The 23,091-nt window shown below is 36.4% G+C and overlaps 1 protein-coding gene across 1 annotated transcript in view; it reads left to right on the forward strand.

Annotated features, from left to right (window-relative positions):
• Positions 1 to 23,091, forward strand: part of ADAMTS6 (ADAM metallopeptidase with thrombospondin type 1 motif, 6) — a gene marked incomplete at its 5' end in the record, with an annotated part of 49,992 nt that overhangs the window by 23,170 nt on the left and 3,731 nt on the right. The window contains 6 exons of the mRNA XM_009878019.1: positions 3,471 to 3,634; positions 5,054 to 5,192; positions 13,534 to 13,663; positions 16,799 to 17,003; positions 20,684 to 20,860; positions 22,068 to 22,224. Of these exons, the coding sequence (XP_009876321.1) occupies positions 3,471 to 3,634; positions 5,054 to 5,192; positions 13,534 to 13,663; positions 16,799 to 17,003; positions 20,684 to 20,860; positions 22,068 to 22,224 (972 nt within the window). The remainder of the gene's footprint in view (positions 1 to 3,470; positions 3,635 to 5,053; positions 5,193 to 13,533; positions 13,664 to 16,798; positions 17,004 to 20,683; positions 20,861 to 22,067; positions 22,225 to 23,091) is intronic.

A 23,091-nucleotide genomic window follows, 5' to 3' on the forward strand; every position in this document is an offset into this window, starting at 1 on the left:
TCCCATACTGACATTTCAAACAGGTGGTGGGAGAGAGGCATACAATGCATCCTATCATGGTCATTTTCTGCTTAGAACTATTCTGTGGACAGCTGAGAAACAGAACAAAGAAGGTAACTCTTAGCTACTGCAATTAACTTTGTTATTCCTCTGTTTTATAAGCAGGGGAAGGTGATAGGGAAAAGTATTCAGATTGGCAACATCTCTATAAAAGGAATGAAAAATGTAAATCTGGGGCTTAATTTAAAATAATATAAAAAGAACCAATTTCGTTGGAATTTAATCTGACCACAGATCTAAAAATGTAAAGTATTATTATACGCTTGTCACAATTTCGAGTAGTTTCCTGAGTTTCAGGCTCTCTCCTCACTATGTTGCTTCATGCCACAGAAGTCCTGACTACACAAATGGGGGATTCCTCTCCTTCGCTAATTTAAAGGTGCCATTGTATCCGAGTGAAAAACAGTCTTATTAAGTCATAGGGACCATTTTATTTTGTGGTTGGATGTTTTGTTCTGTGAGTGAAAACCAGATCACTCATTTAGGATCACCAGTGTCTGTGGAAAGGAAAGCTGATCCCTTATACAAGCACATGGAACTATACAAGCACAATGATAGTTAAAAATGAGTTTATTACTCATTATGCCCCTCTGGTCTTGTGATACCACACCTTGAGTACTGTGTTCTGCTCTGGGGCACCCAGTGTAAGAAAGACATGGACCTGCTTGAGTGGTCCTTGAGCATTTCCCCTAGAAGGACAGGCTGAGAGAGCTGAGGTTGTTCAGCCTGGAGAAGAGAAGGCTTCCAGTACCTGAAGGGGGCTACAGGAAAGCTGGGGAGGGACCTTTTATCAGGGAGTGTAGAAATAGAACAAGGGGTAATGGTTTCAGACTGAAAGAAGGTAGGTTTAGATTAGATATTAGGAAGAAATCCTTTTCTGTAAGGGTGGTGAGGCACTGGAAGAGGTCACCCAGAGAAGCTGTGGAAGCCCCCTCCCTGGAGATGTTCCAGGCCAGGCTGGATGGGGCTCTGAGCAGCCTGATCTAGTGGGAGGTGTCCCTGACCATGGAAGGGGTGTTGGAATTAGGTGATCTTTAAGGTCCCTTCCAACCCAAACAGTTCTATGATTCTCTAGAATAAATACCTCAAGGGTATTGTTTTATGGATATTTTTTTGGTGTCAGTGTTACATTCACAGGTCCTTCCCTGTCTTCATGGAGTTCCCTCTATTGTTCCAGGACAACTGTTTGTGTGGCCAGCCCATGAACTAAATTGGAGAACTGATTCAGCAGAAAATAACCATTTACACATATTTCTATATTTTGTCTTATGAGCACTACTGCCAAACACATGACCACAGTCTTAAGAAATCGGGTTTTTTCCGTTTGGGAGTATATAACAAAATTGAAAAACACAGCCCTCCTCTGTAGCTGTCACACTGTCTTCAGAGTTTCTTCTTTGTTCCTTTCAGTCAGCAGACTTTGAAACTAACTTGCAACAAACGTGGCATGGTTCCTTAAATAAAGATCCAGTTCTTTTTCAAGCCCTGGCCTCAAATTTATGCTATAGTTAGACATTTGGCAATTCAGTTAGCGCAAGCAGCACCTGTCCTCCCTCTCCTTGCCTCTGGCTGATCACTTCTGCACTGTTATCACTTGTAGTGTTGTGGCAGCAAAAGAACATTTCTGCAGCTGCACAAACTTAGAATGTTAACGTGATCTGTCCAGCAAATAACCCAGCAACAAAATTGCCTGTTTTCAGAGCTGTTGAAAAAATTGTGTTAAGTAATGCTGTTAGATTCCCTTACATGGCTTGATCAAGGGTGACATCTTCCATTGTATATATACCCTTTATGCAACAGGGTCTTCCCTGCTAATTTTCTGTGGGCTTCCTGCCTTTCCAAGTTCTCATAAATGATTTGATTAGGATGTTAATTAGTTCCTCTGTCTCATGTGCTAATAGCATTATGCAACTGTGCAGCTTTGGGAGACCTTGCAGCCTTCTTTTAATTAAGCTAGATTTTGTAAAAGCAGGATGGATGGAAATTTCAGCTACGTGGAAACAGGAAAACTGATAAAACAAAATACTAGTGTTTGGCTGTAACACAGTTCTTTCATATATGCATGTAAAATAGATAAACAGTCAAGTACTGTTACTTTCTTTTAGTGGAGTACTGCTTGCAATTTGTCTTGCTCTCCTATAGTCACATTTTGTACCACAAAAAACCTATATAGACAATAATGAATCTGAATTACTTTGAGAACTCCAGATAAGGGAATGTGTCAGAGCTTGTTTCTTCAGTCAAAGCACAGGAGTGTTCCCAAAGTAAATCCAGGGAAGTCAATGGAGTAAGATTCATGCCACAGAAAGACATTCCTTTTCAGACGTTATGGTGCTGATGAAAATGGTTGCTAATCCCTGCTGAATATGGCTGTCACCAAAAGAACAGTATTGCCTCTCTGACTGCCTCCTGCTCATATAATGATGTCTGATCTGTTTTAGAAAATTCGAGCATCATTGAGACAATTTCCCTGCTTAAGGTAAACCATCTGTTCACACAGATGTTATTGAGAAAAAAACTTGATCATGTATCTCCAGCTAGCATGTTGCCTCTGAGAACATGTTTTATTTGAGGTAAATAAGAATGCTGAATAACTTGGTAGTCTTTAAGAACTCAATATCCAATTAACAGCATATTCACCTTATAAGTCAAGAAATCAATATCTAATTAATGCAATATTCACCTTAAGATACAAAATTAGTTTGATATTTAGAAACTTATTAATAAAACATAAAATATTAATTCCTGAATTCCTGAATTGGTTGGTTAGGTAACAAGTTTGTTTTGTTTACAGTACTTTTATGGTTTAAGGCTGTAAATTAGGATTAATAAAATGTTTTAGTGGATTAAGTACCTAGTGTTTGGTTTTGTAGTAGAAATATCTTGGATTTATGCTTTAAGAAGGAAAAAAACCCAGTGGACAAAGGCAACAAAGCAAAAGCTGATTGGCACTATGTCAAACTTGATGTTCTTTCTCTTTTTTCCCCCCTGTATATTAACTAAGATACCTATCTCTTGCTCCAACTTCTTATTCTGAATATTCGATTAATAATTGATTATACATTTAAGACGTCTTATGTATAACAGCATACATTGCGCATGGGCTTAATTTTAAAACTGAAGATATATTGCATATTGCAGGAGGCATTCTGTTTTGTTCCATATAGCATCTGCATTTTGACATCTGCAAAGAATACCTAAACATTGAAGTTTATTGCAGAGACAGTATTGTCAAACTACATGAGGGGTCTTTTGACCAGGGCTAGAGAAAAGGCTTTATATTGCTTGGAAAAATAATGATATTGAGCTGAAGCTCACATCCTTCTAACAGAGTAGTAAATTAATTTGCAGTGGCTTCTCCATTATAAATGCTACTTCCAATTTTTAGGTGGCTTGTATTTTTTTTTAAGCTTTAAAATCTGAAGAAGATGACTACTATATTAATGGTGCCTGGACTATTGACTGGCCAAGGAAGTTTGATGTTGCTGGAACAGCTTTCCATTACAAGAGGCCAACAGATGAACCAGAGTCTTTGGAAGCTCTAGGCCCTACTTCAGAAAATCTCATAGTCATGGTAAAGCAATAATTAATATATGTCTAAAATGTGAAATATGTATGTGTGTTCTGAGAAAACACAAACTCATGAATGAAATGAAAATGTGTTTTCAAAGAGTGTACAGTCTGCATAGCTAGGACTTTGCTTTTCTGTTTTAACACAGCTTTCTACCTTTTCAAACTGATTGGCACATGTGATGAAACAGGGATAAAGTCAGAAGAGCCCCAGGATATCTGACAGAAAATGACCCATCTCTTTTAAATTTCATTCAGAATAATGATAGTTGAAAAAGTAGGTAGATAGGATGTACACTTTATCTCTGCATACTCATGATACATGGCAGTGTTGAGATACAGCTTGACAATTCCTAAGTGTACTGTGGATGCCAATGGTTTTAAACCTGGCCTGAGTGTGAAGTATACTCTTACAACAGGAAGAATATCATATTTTTACCCATGTTAACACCTGAATCCTGTTTTTTCTTCTGTAGGTGTGCATAAGCTGGAGAGTCCATATAGAATCAGTTACACAATAATTATACTGCATTTTCTCTTCAGTTAGTGCCAGTGACTTTCTTACTGGACGTTCTCTGCTCTTTTGTCCAATGGAGATAGGCAGGTGTGTCTCTGCAAAATATTTCAGAAGGTTGAAGAAGATGAGAAAAGTAGCTCTAAGATGTGCCAGATTACTGCATCTAACATGAAATATATTATTAGCACCAGAAAGAAGAAGTTTGATAGAGAGTTAAAGGCTAGTGTTGGACAGGTGGTACATGGAAGTGCAGTTCAGCAGTGAGGGCAGACAAAAACTCATGGTGACTGTTAAACTTCCATCTGTATCACCTGCAGTCGTATGGCTGCAGTGAGAGTTCTGGTATTTCTTTAAAGGAATTACAGGTGTGATTCCACCAAGCTAATAGTCTTGACTATTGCCTTAGGAGAAAACAATGGCCTCAGCAAAACAATCTGTTGCTATTACTAGTATTACTATTATTACAGTCACTAGAAATGCAAACAAGGGCAGAGATAGGGTCCAACCTGCTCTGTGGGTAGCTCCTCACAAGATTTCAGTGAGGGCTTCTGGTGTTTGTACAGTTAACCAACTTTGACCTCACATAATCATTCAGCTGTCAAGTTAATTTTTATTAAGACATTAATTTTATGACAACTAGCTTTTTAGAACACTTGTGACAGAAGTTATAAACTCATGTTAAGGGGGAGAAAAAGACAAAGCTCACCTTAGACAGTAGTACTTTTCTTTTGTATACGTTTTAAAAGTTAGTCCAAATTCTTTTAGGAATACCTGAGAGAATTACTATGGCTTCCTTTATTACCTTTGCCTTTTCCACAAGAAACAGCACGTACCTAGATTAAATGTCACTGTAGTTGCCCTCTGCTTGCCTGTTTTAATGGTATAACCAGTTGTTTTCAACTACAGATTCTGCTACAGGAACAAAATTTGGGTATAAGATATAAATTCAATGTTCCCATCTCTCGCACTGGCAGTGGAGACAATGAGGTTGGCTTTGCATGGAATCATCTGCCCTGGTCAGAATGTTCTGCCACTTGTGCTGGAGGTAAGACACCAGGCAGTCAAGGTACAGGGTAAACTGAATTGCAAGATGCACGTTACTACATAATTATCTAGGTAACTAATGGAAAACATTTGTTTCAGAGATGCCTCAAAACTTAATTTAGTGAAAGAGTATTCATTTTATCACAAAGAATTTTGTTGTTTTTAAGTACATTTAATATGTTCAGATGTTTTTATTAAATACAGTGTATCTTGGCACCACGTGTGTGTCTCTGCTGATGCTTCTTCTGAGATGCTCTTGAAGCTGGTATGTTTGCTTTTCACAGGAACTTTCTTGATAAAGGACATCAGAAGTTTGAAGTAAGGAGAATAAAACCCAGAAAGCAAATAAAGCAACTGTAAATAAAGGGATGTGTCTTTGTGCGTTTGTAGGTATGCTTCACATGATCCTAGTCAGTCCTCCTATCCTCCAGCCACCAACGTTTAGGATGCATACTGGCACTCCTTTGTAGCAGATGATAACAACTGGATTACACTTCCCAGTCCATAGCATTATCTGAGAATCGTTGCCCTTTGGCGGCAGTGGGGATTCGTAGGTTGTCCCATGTGATTCACCATGGGTGCCTTTTGCCCACAATTTACTCTATTCCTAATCCTCCCTCTAGTGGCCACCAATGCAATTCTTTACCTCTGGCTGGGAGAGCAGGACAGTTGGCTTCCTTCAAAGCCAACACCGTTGCTGCTGCAAGAACTGGTGAGTAGAAGTGCTGTGTGAACAGTATCTTTCTTCTCTCTGGAGTTGCCCAACATAACCTCTGTTTCAGAAGATACGGGAGAGTGCTTCAAATCCACCTCAGAATTTCAGTTTTCTACTGCATTATGCACTGCCCATAGCAAGAGGAAGCCACCGTATTTTTATAAAGAAACTTTGGACCAAATATTTGTCCTTTTTTATTTTAATTTTATTTTTATTATTATTCCTGGCTTCTGGAGGTATTCATGTTTAGAATGATCATGACTTATCTTTCTGCCGGAACCTGCTGTGGCTGTTACTAGTTGTTTGCTATTTAAATACAGCTGTTTGCTTAGCCATACGTAATACACAAAGGACAGCACAAATTCTCTTCTGTGGTGCTGAATAGAGAAAGTTTTAAAACAAAATAGAGGAACTTGCCAGCTTTCTCCAATATTTTTATTGTTCATTTGTTGGATTCCTGGGTGAAAAATTGCTTTACTATTTTAGTAATAGTGAGTTTGGTAGAAAAAAGAACATTTTAAAGAAGCATAAAGAGAGGAAGTGCCTAGATCATTGAAGAAGATGGTTCCAAATTGTCCTAGAGTGAGCTAAAAAGAACCAGTTCTGTTGAGTATCTGAACTTTACAAGTACTGCTAGATCCTATTTTTATGATGGCAGTGAGTTAATCATCTTTTTAAAGTCATGGGAAGACTCCCAATGATTTAGGTAGAGACAAGATTTTAGCCATGAAACTTCTGTCATGCTGCTCATTGTCATTTCACAGACATATATACAATAGGAAAAATAATTTGCTCTGAAAGAGTAGGCACTTCTCTAGGTTAAAACATTTACTATGGTCACTTATTTTCACTGAGCTCTGTGCCTAGGGAGTACATATTTCATTGTAGCTGTAATTCATGTTAAAACCTTTATCTGCTTCCTCCATATGAGTACCTGCTATTCCCCCTAGTTTATGAAACACCTTTTGCCATATGCCAAAAGAAGACACAATTCTAAAAAGAAACTGAATCAGGAAGAAAGAAAAGGGAGACAAAGGTTGTAGAGACAGAGGCAGTAGCAGGAAAATTTGGCTAATATAAATCTAGTTATTGGGAAAACTTTTTGAAATTAAACCACTGCATGGTTTTGTTTATTTCTGTAAGATTCATTATAATTCTGTTAGTGAGTTTCTATTTATTTGGACTCTGTCCTTAGAAGAGATATTTTGCTCTACATCAGTGGGTAATAAGATATAAAATGTGAGGAGTATTAGTGTAGAATTTTTTTTTAATTATGTATGAGGTAAAAAGAATTGCATAGTGACTTTGGGAGAAACTGTGAACAAGTCAAAGGCATCAACATTTTCCTGCCTCTTACTGTAGTTGGTGTAGCTCAATTGTAGTGCATGTACTGATAAAGACTTGATCAGTATATTTGATCCATGAAAACTCTAGGTGATGTAGAGCCATATTTACTCTTATATCAAAGCATAGGCTTTACGTCAAAGCTGTAGGCAAATCTAAATTTTGGACGTCTCTGTATTTTGATGTTATGTCTTTTTGTCTAGGTGTAACACTTAGAAAACTGTCTTAAAAGAACATCAAATTAACAAGTATTTAGAAGCCAAGAGAAGACAGAATTAAGGATGACTGTGAAGTCTTAAAAGTTTTCTGTAGTTATAGCTGTTCTCTGAAACAGGGAGGAGTTGAGAAGGGACCATTCTCTGAGGCTGTTACAGGCTAGTTCGTGTCCACCCCACACTTCTTGAGTCCAGTTCTCTCTAAATCAGACTGACTATCTGCATTACGCATCATTTGACCAAGCCTGTGACTCTTAAAACATAGATATTATGTACATAGATATGATTTATGAAAGCAGGCAGTGAATTACATCAATGAATGATGTGTGTGTAAAGCAAAGTGCACCTGAAATAAATGGACACTTTCCACAATAGACATTATTCCTCCTCTGCCCCTGTGTTCTTCTTAGAGTCATCTAGGAGATAAATTAAAACTTATGAAACAGTTATGTTTAGGTTGGTGTCCCTGCCTCTAAAATGCAGAAAGCAGTTAGTCTTGAGAGACTGCAAACTGTGTGTTAATAGTATCATTCATGTTGAGGGAGAAGAGAGCAAAATATTCCATAGTTTCTCTTCCGGGGAGCATCATGTACTCTACCATGAACCAAGCAGAAATCAAGTCTCCAAAGTCTGAGGTGGTTTTTTTTTATATTTTCTTATTTTTTTTTCTAAAACTAGATTCTGCAGATTTACCAGGTAGTTAAAAAGGCTTGCCTGGTAACAGACAACTCTGTTGTTTTTCTGAATTCATATGTAGGATGAGAATATAATTTAATTCATTTTGAATATCTCTTACTATATGTTCTTAGGACTGTAAATCCAGAATTGCAGCTTTGCTTTTTGTACACTAGAACCAGCATTTTCTATATTTAAAAACATTTCTTTAAAATACAATTTTTTAATATCTGAGCTAGTTCTTCCTCTCTGGGAACACTGTGTGAAACTAAGCTACATATATTGTCCATATTAATTCCCTTTTTCCCCGAAAGGTCACTGCATTCTGCTCTGAGTCAAGAGTTTCCAGAAGGAAAGTTTATCTTTCTAGCTGGTGGCAGATTTGGGCAAGACTACAGGAAAACAATGCCAGAGAATAGCAGAATGTACTGTGCAATTTCGTCTGTGCAGAGAAGAGTGGGAGAGGAGAGAACATAGGGAATTGAGTAGAGATGGATGGGTGAACAATCTACTGGAACTTAGAAGAAGTTGATGACAATAGAATTTTCTTTAAGGACCTGATTACTTTAATGAGAAAGTCTGAGAAATGAAAAACTAGAATACATAGAAATATGAAGTAATAAAATGAAGGCTGAATGCTGAAGTAGAAAAGGATGATAGATATCACTTGCACATCACAGAATTGTAGTTTATTTACTTTCATGCCTGTCTTACCTTTTATGTTATCTTGTAGCTTTCCAAGGGCAAGTGTGTGACTTTGCCTAGATCTGTAAATATTCATAATAAAAAAGTGAGATGATGGTGATGGTGTTAAAAAAAATCAGCAAAGGAGTAAAAAAAATTTATTCTGTGTGTTTTTACTTTTTTATACATTTAAAATAAACTCCAGTAAGTGCCTGCGTTTTAAAAGAAATTTTCCATGCTTAGTAAATTGTAGCAGTAAATGGCAACAAATGCCAGCATTTATTATCTGGAATTTACCAAGTGTCCTAAGCATTGGTTTTGATTTAGTTATACTATTACAGTTCATCTCCAGATGAATTAAATGTTCTTAGATATTAATATTTTTTACGAAATGATCAGTGTAAGTAAATTGATTACCATCCAGTTTTCCTTGATGGTCATCACTGTTGTAAAGTGGTGCCAACTGTATTTTTCTTTCGTGCCCTGAGGTGAATTTGTCTTTAGACAAATAAAACGTATTTGTCCTCAAGGAAGATGTAAGTTTGGCTCTGTGATGAACATCTTGTGATCTGATGAGTGAGCTCAGAAAGTATGTCTGGGTTAACCAGCATGCACTAGTTTTAATGATGCAGGATTCACTATGTATTGGTCCAGGCATCTTGATAATTAACTGTTGCAATCACAAACCACAGGTTTTGGAATTGCTTTTAAAAATAGATGTAGCATTTACATGCCTGCGATTTTAATTTAAGAATGAAATGTGCTTCATGTAATTTAAAATTTGGCTGCTGAAGGTCATGGAGACTATTTGTGAATTGAAATCTGCAAAACATCTCAGTTCTCTGGAGATTATGGTCACTAAACCACTGTTCTTTTCTATTAGAATTGTGTTGACCTATCATGAGGGCATATTTATGTTTATAATAAAACTAAATCTGTAGATTTGAAACCAAAATGTTTCTGTCTAACTGCTTGTAATTATTCCCTCAGGAGTTTAAATGAACTTGTTTAGCTGTGCTTTATAGATTATTTTAAGACAGACCGTATAGTCAGGAAAGAATTGATAACTGAAAAAGATTTTTTCAAGGCCCAAAGGATTTAGTCAAGTTGTAGCTATTGTCAGGGTAAAAACTCCATTTCTATTTTTTCCATTTATTTTTCATAGAATCATAGAATGGTTTGAGTTGGAAGGGACCATTGAAGGTTGTCTAGTCCAGCCCCTGTGCAGTGAGCAGGGACGTCTTTAATTGGATCAGGTTGCTCAGAGCCCCATCAAGCCTGACCCTGAATGTCTCCTGGGATGGGGCCTGGGAAACCAGCTGCGTGGGAAGCCTGTTGCAGTGTTTCACCAGCCTCGTTGTAGGAAAATTCTTCCTTATATCTGGTCTAAATCTGCTCTCTTGTAGTTTAAAACCATTTGTCTTGTTGCAACAGGCCTTGCTAAAAAGATTGTCCCCATCTTTCTGATAAGGTTCTCTTTAAGTACCGGAAGGCCACTATAGGTTTCTGTGGAACCTTCACTTCTGAAGGCTGCACAATCCCAGCTCTCTTGCCCTGCCCTCATAGGGGCGGTCCTTGAGGACCTCTGATCATTTTTGTGGCCCTTCTCCGGACCTATTCCAACAGGTCTGTGTCTGTCTTATGTTGAGGTCTCCAGACCTGGATGCAGCACTCCAGGTGAGATCTCACCAGAGCAGAGGGGCAGAATTACCTCTCAGCCTGCTGGCCACATTTCTCTTCATGCGACCCAGTATGCAACTGGCCTTCTGTGATCTCATCAGTTCCCATAGAAGTGTATGTTCAGGTTTCTCAGGTGGTTACAAATCTTGTCTTCACTTACAGTGGGGGGCAATTTGACCTCCTGATCCTCCAACTCAGGAAGTGTGAGGAGAGAGCTTACCAGTGAAGATGAAGGCAAAAAAAATTGAGAACCTTCTCCTTATCTGTTGTTACTAGCTTGCCATTCTTGCTCATCAGTGAGGTATGGTTTCTTTAACCTTCCTTCTTCTGTTTATCTTAACATTAGGATCTGATCTTTTTTTTCTGAGAATTTACTTAAAATAACAATGTGATTAGTTAGCGATGATGTCAAGTTTACGCACTGCGTGGCAAAATGCTGGATTAGTAATCTCCTGACATGGATTAAAGATTCTTCACTGTGTGAGTGAATAGTAGTGAATACATTCTTACAAGTGATAACGCTAACTGACTGACATTCAATAAATATCTGACTTATTTTTTTTTGAAAACTGAAGACAGTGGTACTTTATCTTTGTGGTACTTCAGAATAATTTCTTATTACATAACTCCTCAGAAATTAATTTACTGTGGCTGCCATTTTTTAGCCAAAGCCAAGAAGAAAATGTGTCTAATGCCAGTGGGAAATTCATAACATTAATACCTATGCTATTCCATAAATATATTTGTGAGAATGGTATGTGTAACTCTAAAGTGTGCAGACATTACTATTAAGCAGTTATACTTGAGGGAAATATCATTATGAAGGCAACGCTGAGCCTGTTTTATCAGCTGCTATGAGAATTAAGGCAGGTTGTGATAGAAAGGATGAATGTTTAGGCATCAGTCAGAGCTGACGTAAATTCTCTCTTAACTAGAATGGAAATTGTGATGTTTATAGTACTCACAGGGGAGAAGTTCAGAGAAGAAAAATGTACCTGTGCTTGAAGTGGAACTTGAGCAGTTTATGAAAGGAACTACATTGACTATTTCCCAGCAAGAGGAGGGTGTTACTTCTAGTTGGGTGTTGCCTTTATAGTGCGAGATCTCACTAAATTTCAACTTTAATTCATGTAATTGAAATAGTAGGTGCTGTGAGTGGTATAAATGGAACATCTTCATGTGAATCTTTAAAATCTTTGATACTTGACGAATGAATGTCCGAATGAGATTATCTGTATGTTAAGACAAGCAACCAACAGCTGTGGAGGCATGTACTTCAGGCCCTTGAGTGTCCCCCATGCTTATGATTTGTTTCTCAGTTCCAACTGGACCTAACTATCTAGCAAAATGGGGGTTTTTTGTTGTTTTTTTTTTTTTCCCCCCAGCGTGTACTTGTTTGGTTTTGGAGTTTTTTGATTTTATTTTCCAACAGAGTATTCTTAACTGTGGGCCATAAAGAACTGAGCAATCTAAGAGGGTAGGAAAAGGGAAGATTTTTTAAAATAAATGTTCTGGACCACAGTGCAGCCAGGGTTGCAAGATTTCTGAGGCCGATGGCAGGAAAATAAGAAAGGGGTTTAATCACAGGAAAGGACCATTTTCCCCGTATTCTTTGCATGTAACTTCATGAAGACATTTCATGTGTATCTATACTGGGAAACTTCTGTTCATAGCCAAGGAGGATGTTTTGTGACCCAAACTTCAGGCATGAAGGCCTGACTCACTGTTGGAAATAAATACCTGAATTCTCTATAGATCACATTTTAGGAACCAAAGTAGGAGATTTCATTCTTGTCCATAACGAATAACAAAAGAAGCAATTCTAAGGTAAGTTATTCAGCTTGTTTGAAATGAGCAAAAGACCTACAAATATTTGTTGAAGGAAATTACATGCTTTTAGTGGGATGTTTAGTGTCTGAAAAACATATTTATGTAATTAATTTATTATTGCACATCTACCTCATATAAAAAGCCTGTCTTAAAATGAAGAGAGGGCTGTCAAGTTGGCACATATATGAATCAGGGTGTTTTAATCTCTATTTAATTGTATGCATTTCACTTTTTGTAAAAAGTTAAATAATTTGTTCAGTTTTTAAGAAAGATTCAGAGGGTTTTGCAACTCTTAGTGTACAAAAATCTTATTATTTCAGTATATGACTACTCATGTTCAGTAAGAACAGTGTATGAATAGCAGAACCACAGTCTTTCTATGCTAGCAAACATCATACAGCTTATTCTAGAAAAGAGAGGAGGAGGCCATGTGTACTACTCTTTACAACAATACTTTGAGCTGCACTCTTTTTATGTCAATGGTTCTTTAATGTCTTTCTTCAGATATTGTTTTTTAATAATCAGAAAATCTGCCTAATATACTACTGTATAATGTTGCCTTGGCAGTGATACATCCTTATGTTTTGAGAATAATAATCAGTTCTACACTGCACTGTTGATAGTTAATAGTGAATGAGAAGCTCGGAGTGCCAGAAAAAATGAATGTTCACAAATACAAACTGCATCTTTCAGAATGAATAATGGTTCTATTATTTTAATGAAGAAAATGTTTATAGGATAACATGTATAAAAATCCAGCACTGCTTCCCAGTATTGCTGGTTTATTTTAAACCAGAGCACATAAACAATAATTCTGCATTGAAGTGTGACCACATTCTATCTGGTGATGTGTTCTTTGGAAATTTAAGTGTCTTTTACTAGGAGGATAGAAAAAAAAAATGGGGTTTGTGCAATATAAAAATAAAAACAATCTGTTAGTAGATCTATAAATATATTTCTTTTGTTTTAGAATACAACAGCAATTTAAAATCCTCTCTCAGTGGGGTGGCTTAAAATTGAAGGAAAATAGAAGATTTATTATAGTCAGGGGGCATTCAGTTGATTGGAATTCTCACTCCTGCAGCATTCAGCTGATTAAAGTGGGATGGTAGTATTAGTAATCAGTAGGTGAAATACACTTTTGCCCAACAAGTAGAAGAGCAGGATGATTAATTAATGGTATTTCATGTCACCCTAAGGTTTGCAGAAACAAGAGGTGGTGTGTAAAAGGCTGGATGACGACTCCATTGTACAAAACAATTACTGTGACCCTGACAGTAAGCCTCCAGAAAACCAAAGAGCCTGCAACACTGAGCCTTGCCCACCTGAGTAAGTCATTAATCATGAAGATGGATATGTGTTTTGCATAAATAGAGGTCTTTGTCACCTAAACTAAATCCTGTTGGCCAATCGTGTATGAAAATCTGATCTAGTATTCAGGTTTTGGCTTTGGCTATATTGGTTTTGGGTTTTGGCTATGGTTTCTTTTTCCTCTGAAATCAGTTGTGGAAAATCCATGCTTTGACTTGGAGGAGGCCTGATGTGAGTGAGGAACAGTGGTGTTTGAACTACATGAAGCAGCTCAGACATTATAACTAAGAAGGTACTAGCAAAGCAGTTTCTTAGGGTGTAAGTGTCAGATTTGGTCGGAAATGCTCAGAGTAAAACTCAGGACCTAAGGCAACAATGGAAGAATCTTCAGGTGAGTGTAACTTTACCACAGATACTTATATTACGTACTAAATGCCTGCCATTTTTCGAAGTCTATTGTATTAAAATTTGAGTTGAAGTATTCACACAAGAAATGGCAAACATAGAAACTGCTTGGTAGACCAAACAATTTACTGATAATAGTTTTGTCAAACAGCTTTCTCTCCAGGATACTCAGTGCTGTACAGTAATGCTGAGTGCCTTTAGGATTAGGTGCCTACTTGGTTATGTCTAATTTTAAAGATGGCTGTATGTTATATATTGAAAAGATAATTAAAACCACAGCAGCTCATTTGTTCGAAATGAAATTTGGCAAGGATCTATAGCGTAGCGTATTCTTACTACAGGATCTCTTTAGAAACATTTTACGCTACAAAATAATTGCAGCATGTGCACAACAGCTCCTTCTTACAATTTGAGACAAATAAACTTGTGGGAAAACCAGAAGAGATACAACTGTTAATTGATTCACAAGCTCTGGTTATTTTAAGCCTGATGATAATCTGTAGCTGTATTCTAATCAGGCATGAAAATCATTAATGCTGATTAAATGTAGATATTTTACAATAAAGAAATACTGTGATCTCCTTTAAATGTCCCTTAGAAGCTGTAAAATTGTAGCATAAAGGACATGGGGAGGAATGAGACAGGGCTATAATGCATTAAAATCCTAACAGGTCTTCATGAAGCCAGTTTTGTTATAGAGTGTCAGCTGCTTCCCTGATTTGGTGACTGCTTGCAGGATGGCAGAGCAATGTCTTTTATATTTCCCACCCTGTCATAAACGGAAGTGAGGCCATAGCACTGCTCTTACGTTGAGTGTGCTTGAATGTGAATGTGATGCCTTACAAACAGATGTAAAGTACGTCTAAATCATTGTCCCCACTGTCTGTGTGTAAATACATGTTTATCCTGCAAGTACATGCGCTTAGATTCTGTTTGGCTAACACTGGTCAGTATGGCTGTAAGTGCACTGTCATGTACCTGAGAGCAGAACTTGGGAAGTAGTCGTGTTTGGTCAGTGCCTTTTTTACCAAATATATCCCTACCCCTTCCTTTGTGTGGCTTAAATATTAACAAAGTATAACTTTAAAAAGTGGTATTAAGGTAGTTGCTCTAAACTAGTTAATTTTTATTTTTGCACTGACATGATTTAAAAAAACAAAAACAAGAAAAAAAACCCCAACCCACAAAGTGGGACACTTCTGGATGCTCCATCCAATACATCAGGGACATTGGTGAGACAGTTCATCAAGATTCAGAAAGTGGGTGGTGTTTATTGACCGGCATCTACTAGGATATGTCAGAGCAGTTCAGCCCACATCTGCCTCCATTCTAATGCTCCCCACAGGGTGAATAGAAAGTGCCAAACTTCTAAAGAAGGGTTCTTGATTCCTGATTTTCCTGTAAGTAGTCTAGAAGAATGATGTTCAAATAACAGATAGTTGCCCAAACAAGTTTCACCTTTTTGGCTGGAAGATTTATCATACAGTAAGACTTCCTCTTTCAAGAGAGTGGCCAACTCTATGCTTCAGTGTCTCCAAAGCTATGAAGACCTTCTAATTTTTCCTTGCTGTGAAAAAAGTATACATTTGGTGGTGAAGAATTCCCTTTTGCAGGGAAATTAATGAGAGAATATGGCATGTTTTTTTTTGAATTGCTGCATTGATCTAGGTTCATTTTAGAACATATTACACATTCTGCAACACAAGACAGGATAGCAGCACTTTTTTTGACAGAGGCTTTGGAAAATGACAAATCTTATGAGGCAGCTCCAAGCATATCTCCAGGAACATCCACAGTCACTGACATGCCTGGTGTTCTTGGCATGTTGGCAACATGTCATAGCATACTACGTCTTCATCTTCTGCAAGGATGATTCAGGCGAGTGTATCTAATCAACATCTGAAATTCAACAGCAGAAATATTGAAGACCAAGTGTGCGATATTTTGCGATAATTCCAGTGAACTGAGCTGCATTAACTGTTCATCAGTATAAAAAACCCCAAAACATTACAGCCCGATTAACAGTTGCTTTAATTTCTGCAGCAACATAAAGTAATCTAAATATCCTGTACAGCTTCTGATTTTTACTATATACACTCAAACACTCAGCAGTTCCCTGTAGCAGCTGTCATGCCTTGCTATAAATTTTTTAAATATTTGTTGATGTCAATTTTTTATGTGATGCATTAATGTTTTACTGGATTTTGCTTAACTTATGCTAATAAATAAGAATATTTTGCATTTCAGTATAGCCCTTTATAAAAAAGTTTAGAAATGTTTCATAATCAGATGAGAATTAATTTTCAGCCCAGTTTGGAGATCAAATTAATTTATTGTAATGATATGAGTGAGGCAACCATCTTGGCCTTTAACTAGCACTGGTTCCCAGACATTTCAGTTGCAAACCACTTTCAGAAAAATAATTTCAGGCAAGGCCAGTACAAATATACTTAAAGAGCTGCAGTTTTGTCAGGATCAACACTAATTTTTAACTACTGTAGCCTAGGCTGGAAATTGCTGCTCTAGAAAAATATGGAGTAGTATTATTGGAAGATACAGTCACACTGAGGCATAAAATAAAATGTTCGGTATAAAGACCCATAAGTTTCTAATTTATTTCACTGTGAATACTTATATTGTATAGCAATTTTTTAGGTTTAATAATTGAAAGTGTTTGGATTCTGGGTTTGTGCAATATCTGCGATTTCTGAAATGCATTAACTGAGTCTCCTAACTTTTTCTATCCAGGTGGTTTATAGGGGATTGGTCAGAATGCAGTAAGACTTGTGATGGAGGAATGCGTTCACGAACAGTTCTCTGCATCAGAAAGATTGGACCTTCTGAGGAGGAGACACTGGACAACACCAACTGTTTTACACACCGGCCTGTTGAAAAAGAGCCCTGTAACAATCAGTCCTGTCCCCCACAGTGGGTCGCTTTGGACTGGTCAGAAGTAAGGAAATATGGCTGTGTTAGCTCATTGGTAATAGTGGAGGCACTGAATATTAGTACAGTTTCTATCACTGCTTGCTAAGTAAAGGATTAATAGAAATTCAAAACTCCACAGATTTAGTATTGAAGCAGTTTTTTCTTTCTTTCATTCCTTCTGTGTTGTTAGTTCTGTTGTTTTGTCAACGTGATTGTAACCTATTTTTATTAATCACGGTAGAAAAATAATAAAATGGAAAATAGAACAGTAAAATAGTAAAAAAAAAATAATGAAAGAAAAAAATTAAAATAACCATTTGGTATGAGATAATTGTCTGAAAAAAAAGCAATTTCCATTGTTTTCTCAACAGACAGATAGCCGGATAGTAGAGAAGATAGGCCTAAAGTGTTAGAAGCCGTGCTTATGTAATACATCATCTTAGAAAGGTGCCTCAAGAGGCAGACCTGAAAGTCAGTTAGAATTGTTCCACTTCCTTTGTCTAAAAAAATGAAAGGAGACTGGTGCAACTTGTCAAACTATCTTTACTGATGATACAATTTTAATATAATGAGAAAAATAGCTTTTTTTGTTTCTGTTCAGGATTCCCAAAAATCATTATCATAATATACATGTAAACATATATTTGTATTTATATGATATTCTGACAGAAGCATGACATTGAAAATGAGAGTCAACTTGAAAAATGAAGAGCTGAATACTGCTTCTACTGAAAGCAACAGCAAACCTTGCTACTTTTCTTTGGAATGCAAGTTCTAAAATTCTGGTTTCATACTCAAAGCAAGCAATACATGATACAAATGAAACAAATACAAAACTCTTACAAGCTAATGCACTAGTTGAGCATCAATGTGGTTGCACATGTTTTTAGTCTTCAATGGTAATTAATGAGAAATTCTGTATCTTTTTGTCAGAGAAATAAAGACATTTTGTAATTAAATAAAATCCTTAATTTTAATCAGAATTACTATATTAAGTAATTAAATGAAATCCTCAGGAGAATGTAAAAGGGCTTTTACCAAATAGTAATTAAAGCTAACAGTGTCTTACCCAGTGGAATGTAGTCATTCTTGGGTAATGTTAGTTTTGTTGTAAAATTTCTCATACTTTTTGATCAAATTACTTCTTTTATAATTTTCCAGATAATAAAGTAAACCAGCAAAAAATAATTAAGAATTTCTTGTAAAGAGCCATATGCATTCATATTACCGTTAGTCATGGCTTCCACTGAAGAAGTCAAAAATTCTGGAAGCATTTAGTAATGGAAGACACTTTTTCCTTGTTTTGTTTGGGTATTTTGCATTTGCTCTGGAGGCATGAATTTTTTGTTAGATTCTACTGGTCCTTTTTTTATTTGGTGTTTCAGTATTATTGTAGGCAATCTATTTCCTTTCTACATTTTCATTTCTGGGGACTGGATGTAGTCTTAGTGGAATTTTGACTATGACTTACAAAACGTTTTTTCTTCTGGTACTGGTAGCTGAAAGATTTTTTCAGATGGCATAGAATTTATCTTCAAATGGAACCAGAAAATGGATGCACCTAAACTCAGATTTTGATACTCAAACTCCTGTTTATTTGCTAATACATTCTAGAGATTATGAAACAGACCCAGTGGGTTTTGACGTTTTTGACAAGGTCCTTTCAACCTTGTCTCTTTTCTGTTTTTGCCAGAGTACTCAGTCACTGAGAAGAAGAGATTGAGCACTAGTGATTTTTAAGCACTCAGCTAGGCAGGGACATTTGCTCCTAGTTTCGGCTTAAAAGTCATGCATTTTATATAAAATATTTGTGGGAGAAAATGCATGTAGCATTCCATGGAATTTAGACCAAAACTGATGAGTCATGATCATGATGCTGAAGACCTCACATGTCCATTATCATTCTTTCTTGGTCTCTACTTAGCAATAACATTCTTTTTGCAGTTCAACCAGAGAGACAGAGATCTTTCTTACCTTACTTCCCTCTCACTCTACTTTTCGAGCAGGCAAAATAGAATACACAAGATTTGGGGTTAAAGCCCCTTCAGTATGAGGATGATTGAACCTGGCAGTTCTGTATCAGAATTCTGAACACCAAACTGGTGTAGCAAAGGAGGCAGTACCTTGAAAGGAAAGGATAGAATAGGATAGGAAAGAAAAGCTTAAATTTTAAATGAAGTGGTTATATACTTGTTTTGCAGTTCTGGATTATAAACTCCAAATGGAGGACCCATCTCTTTGCAGCCCAGTTTAAGATCCTAAATGTAAGACGAGGGAAGATTTGGGCTAAACTTGCCCATTCTATATGGACAAGTTTAGGTGGCTCCAACTGAGAGAGTTTCTCAAAGATCTTGTTTTGAAGTGTTTATATATATGTATGCACACCTTTATATAAGTGTAGAGAATACATTACATGGTACTGTGGAACTGGTTTAAAATTTTTTTAAGTTAGGCAGACATGCTTCTGAATTAGACATACAACAATAAAGTTTAGATCACTCAGGTAATTTTATTAAAAATTAATCTTGGAGATTTTTCTTTTTTATCCAGTTATAAATTGACCTGTTTTGGATGTGTGGAAGGACTTCGGAGTGCGACATCTTGAGCATTGCTTCAGTTCCACATATCATTATTTCCCAGATAATGTTTTGTCTCTACAGTTGCTTTCATATGAAAAGCAGTTCCACTCTTGACAGATTTAGCATAATCTGTGTGTAAGGTTTATGATATCAGAAACTGATTCTGGTCCAAATATTGCGGATGTGCTTGTGGGATGAAGGTTAATCTGTCAATAGGGAATTCTAAAACTGTGCTTGCAGATTCTGCTGGTTAGATATTATAAAGGGACTGTTTGGTGAAGGTCCTGTGTTTTAATTTTGTTAGTGGTTGTCTCTTCCCCATTCTGCAGCTGTGGTAATGTAAATGACAGTTAATAATCAGTAAAAAAAGGGAACTAGAAGGAGGGTACCTATATGAAGGAAAAGGGGAATAGCGAAGGTCATCAGACCTACTTCTTTTCAAATTTCTGTTTTATTATCTCCTTGCTGTTGCAGCTATCAGAGGAGTGATAAAAGGAGGAAAACCAAGAACTGTATGAAAACAGAATTAACATTTGAGTAGGAAAGTAGAGAAATGCATACATTGTGGGAGAGGGTACAATATTTTCATCTGGGTAGTCTGGTTTCTGTGGAGTCCAGTAAAGCATTTATCTTAAGTTTACTGAGGAAAAATGTGTTCATTGTAGCTTGGTAGTCTATCAGTGAGGTGGAGGAAGACTATACTAAGGTCGTACTAAGAAGAGAGAATTCTGCTTCTAATTTCTGAAATGCATACTCAGGTTTCTTTCATAGTAGTGCTAGATGTTGTAGACCTTTCTACTTTGCAGCAAAGTGCTTTTCTTAAACCTAACCTAAAGACTCTCATGCAGAAAAGCAAATAGTAACACCATAGACTACATAGCAAAGAAAGTCTACTTTTATCAAATTAAAACTTATAAAAACTTGAACTTAATAGAGCAACCATGAGGAAGCTTGTTTCTGTTTCTAAATTTTTTAAAATTGTAATTATAATTTTGGGAAAGTTGTGATGATAGTTTATTTATAAGGCCATGAATACAATCTTCCGTTTTCCGTAATAATACTTCTGACACTTCTATTGGCTTTTTACTGAGATTTCAATTATTTATTTATATCAATATTTTTTCAGTGCACACCAAAATGTGGCCCAGGATTCAAACACCGAATTGTTCTGTGCAAAAGCAGCGATCTTTTAAAAACTTTTCCAGCTGTGCAATGCCAAGAGGAGAGCAAGCCGCCAGTCCGCATCCGCTGTAGTTTAGGGCGATGCCCTCCTCCACGCTGGGTTACTGGAGACTGGGGACAGGTAACATAGTTCATACAAGTGTTTGTTGCTGTTAAGTCTCTTACATGTTAGCACCTTCTAAGGATAAGATGTTGCTGGAAACAGATAAGAAATGGTTCCCATGACTGAAACAAAGCTTCTCCCCTGTTTGTCTCAGTTTGAAATGTAGTTCTGAATGATGGTAGTTGTCTGCTGAATTATAAAGGATTTGCTGACAGCAGCCTAGTTTCTACTGGATGAGTTTATATATACCTTTTTAAAAAAATTAAATAGTCCTTATTACAGTTTTTTTGAAAGGGGATTTTGTTGTTGTTGTGTTTTTAAAACACATTTAATGTCCTTGAGAAAGATGATGGAAATACAGAGCCAATTCCTATATTAGTTACATGTATGCATATTTAGAAGAAAAGAAAATAATTGACATCTATATAATTTTACATAAAATATGCTGACTTACCAGTCAGGTAGCTAAATTGTTACAGAACAGACTGAATAGTGCTGCCACTGTATAGTGTTTTTAAATATGATATACTGAGTTTTCTTCTTTCTTTATGTTTTTGCATCACAGTTATTCAAATTCAGAAAAATAAATGAATCTTTCAGTTTCTAAGTTTGCAGAGTAATTTGCCACTAATAAAAATAAAAAAGTTGTCCTCACTAACCAGGGGACAGTCATGTGTGGTATTACAGTTTAATCAGCTTTTCTGGTATGATAGTTTTTCAAATGCACATTTATCTTAAATTGATATTGTACTAAACTCATTGTTTAGTTATAGAAATTAAAAAATGTTTGAAAACTGTGAGGTATTTTTGTTTGAAAGGTAGTTTCCTTTTTCCTTAAAAAAAGTCCTCTAGCAGATTTGAATTATCTTTCTTCTTGGTTTTTCATCTTTATTCTAAAGTGATTATTTTTCTCTTTACAGCATGCAGTTAAACACATGATATGCAAAATAATGTAAATTATATTTTTACACCTTGAATCTGAATTGTTCAGGGACCCAATATTGCAGTGTATTTTGTTTTCTTTCAAAGACTCATGTATACTGACAAAAAAGAAGAATTCTAAACTGTTACATGAAAAATGTTTTCTCTATTAACAAATAGGCAGATGCCTATCCTCTTTAAAAGTTGTGCATGCATACTGTTCCTGATTGCTTTCCAGTTATCTTGGTTTATATTTAAAAATGGAATCCAAGTTGTTTTATTTGTTTATCTTTCTTATTTTCAGTGTTCTGCACAGTGTGGTCTTGGGCAGCAGATGAGAACAGTACAATGCCTCTCATACACCGGACAAGCATCCAGCGAGTGTCCAGAAACACTTAGACCTCCGTCAATGCAGCAGTGTGAAAGTAAATGTGACAATACTCCCATTTCCAACACAGAAGGTATGTTTGCTGTCTTAATGTAATTTATTCTGGAAAGAGTAAAGTGACACAGTCTGTACAACCACCTATATGACATCGTCTCTCAGACTGTGAATGAATTTTTTACCATTATTTTGGAAGTAGTCACTGTAGTTCAAAGGTGAGGTCAACAAAAACCTTAATGCAAGTTCTTTGTTTAAAGAAGTCCCCTTAAAAATATATAGCATAAGTCGTGGACAAAATACTATTGCTTTGTGTCATTGATTTTCCAGTCTCTTTTTTTGGTTCAGTGTAAATGCTCATAGTAACAGGGGGGAGCATGATATACTTGTCGTCCACTGACCTGCCTGCTCCATCAGTGGTTAACGTAACAATGCAGTGGCAAAAAAAGTCAGTTACATGTTCATTGAAAGACTGGAGTCACCATTTCAATGCTACACATCCCCACAAGCCTATTCTTTGCCTCACTTGGCAGCTTATTCTAACTGACTTTTAATTTCTTGGATTTATAATATGCCTGTTTGAAATAATTACAGTATTCTTTACATGATTCAGTCTAATTTAATCAGACCGTTATCTAGCTTCATCATAACAGATTTTTAATAGAGGATATATTGGGTAACAGTATCAAAATAAGCTTATTAATGTTCATGAAAAACTCCAGATATGAACTCATAAATTGTTCAAGCCAGCCTGTTAGGAAATGCTGTCTTCAAAGTAGAATTGGGGTGCTAGGCTGTGAAAAAAATTTTCCTCATTCATTATAAAAATTTAGAGTAGTTGCTTACCAGGTAAGTACATTTCCCTTTGTATGGAAGGAAAAAAGGAATAAAAAATTATGAAGACCCACATATCCAAAAATCAACAAAGATTACTCAGCAATAATAA

Source organism: Apaloderma vittatum, unplaced genomic scaffold (genome assembly GCF_000703405.1).
Source record: "Apaloderma vittatum isolate BGI_N311 unplaced genomic scaffold, ASM70340v1 scaffold8771, whole genome shotgun sequence".
Classification (NCBI taxonomy): Eukaryota; Metazoa; Chordata; class Aves; order Trogoniformes; family Trogonidae; genus Apaloderma; species Apaloderma vittatum.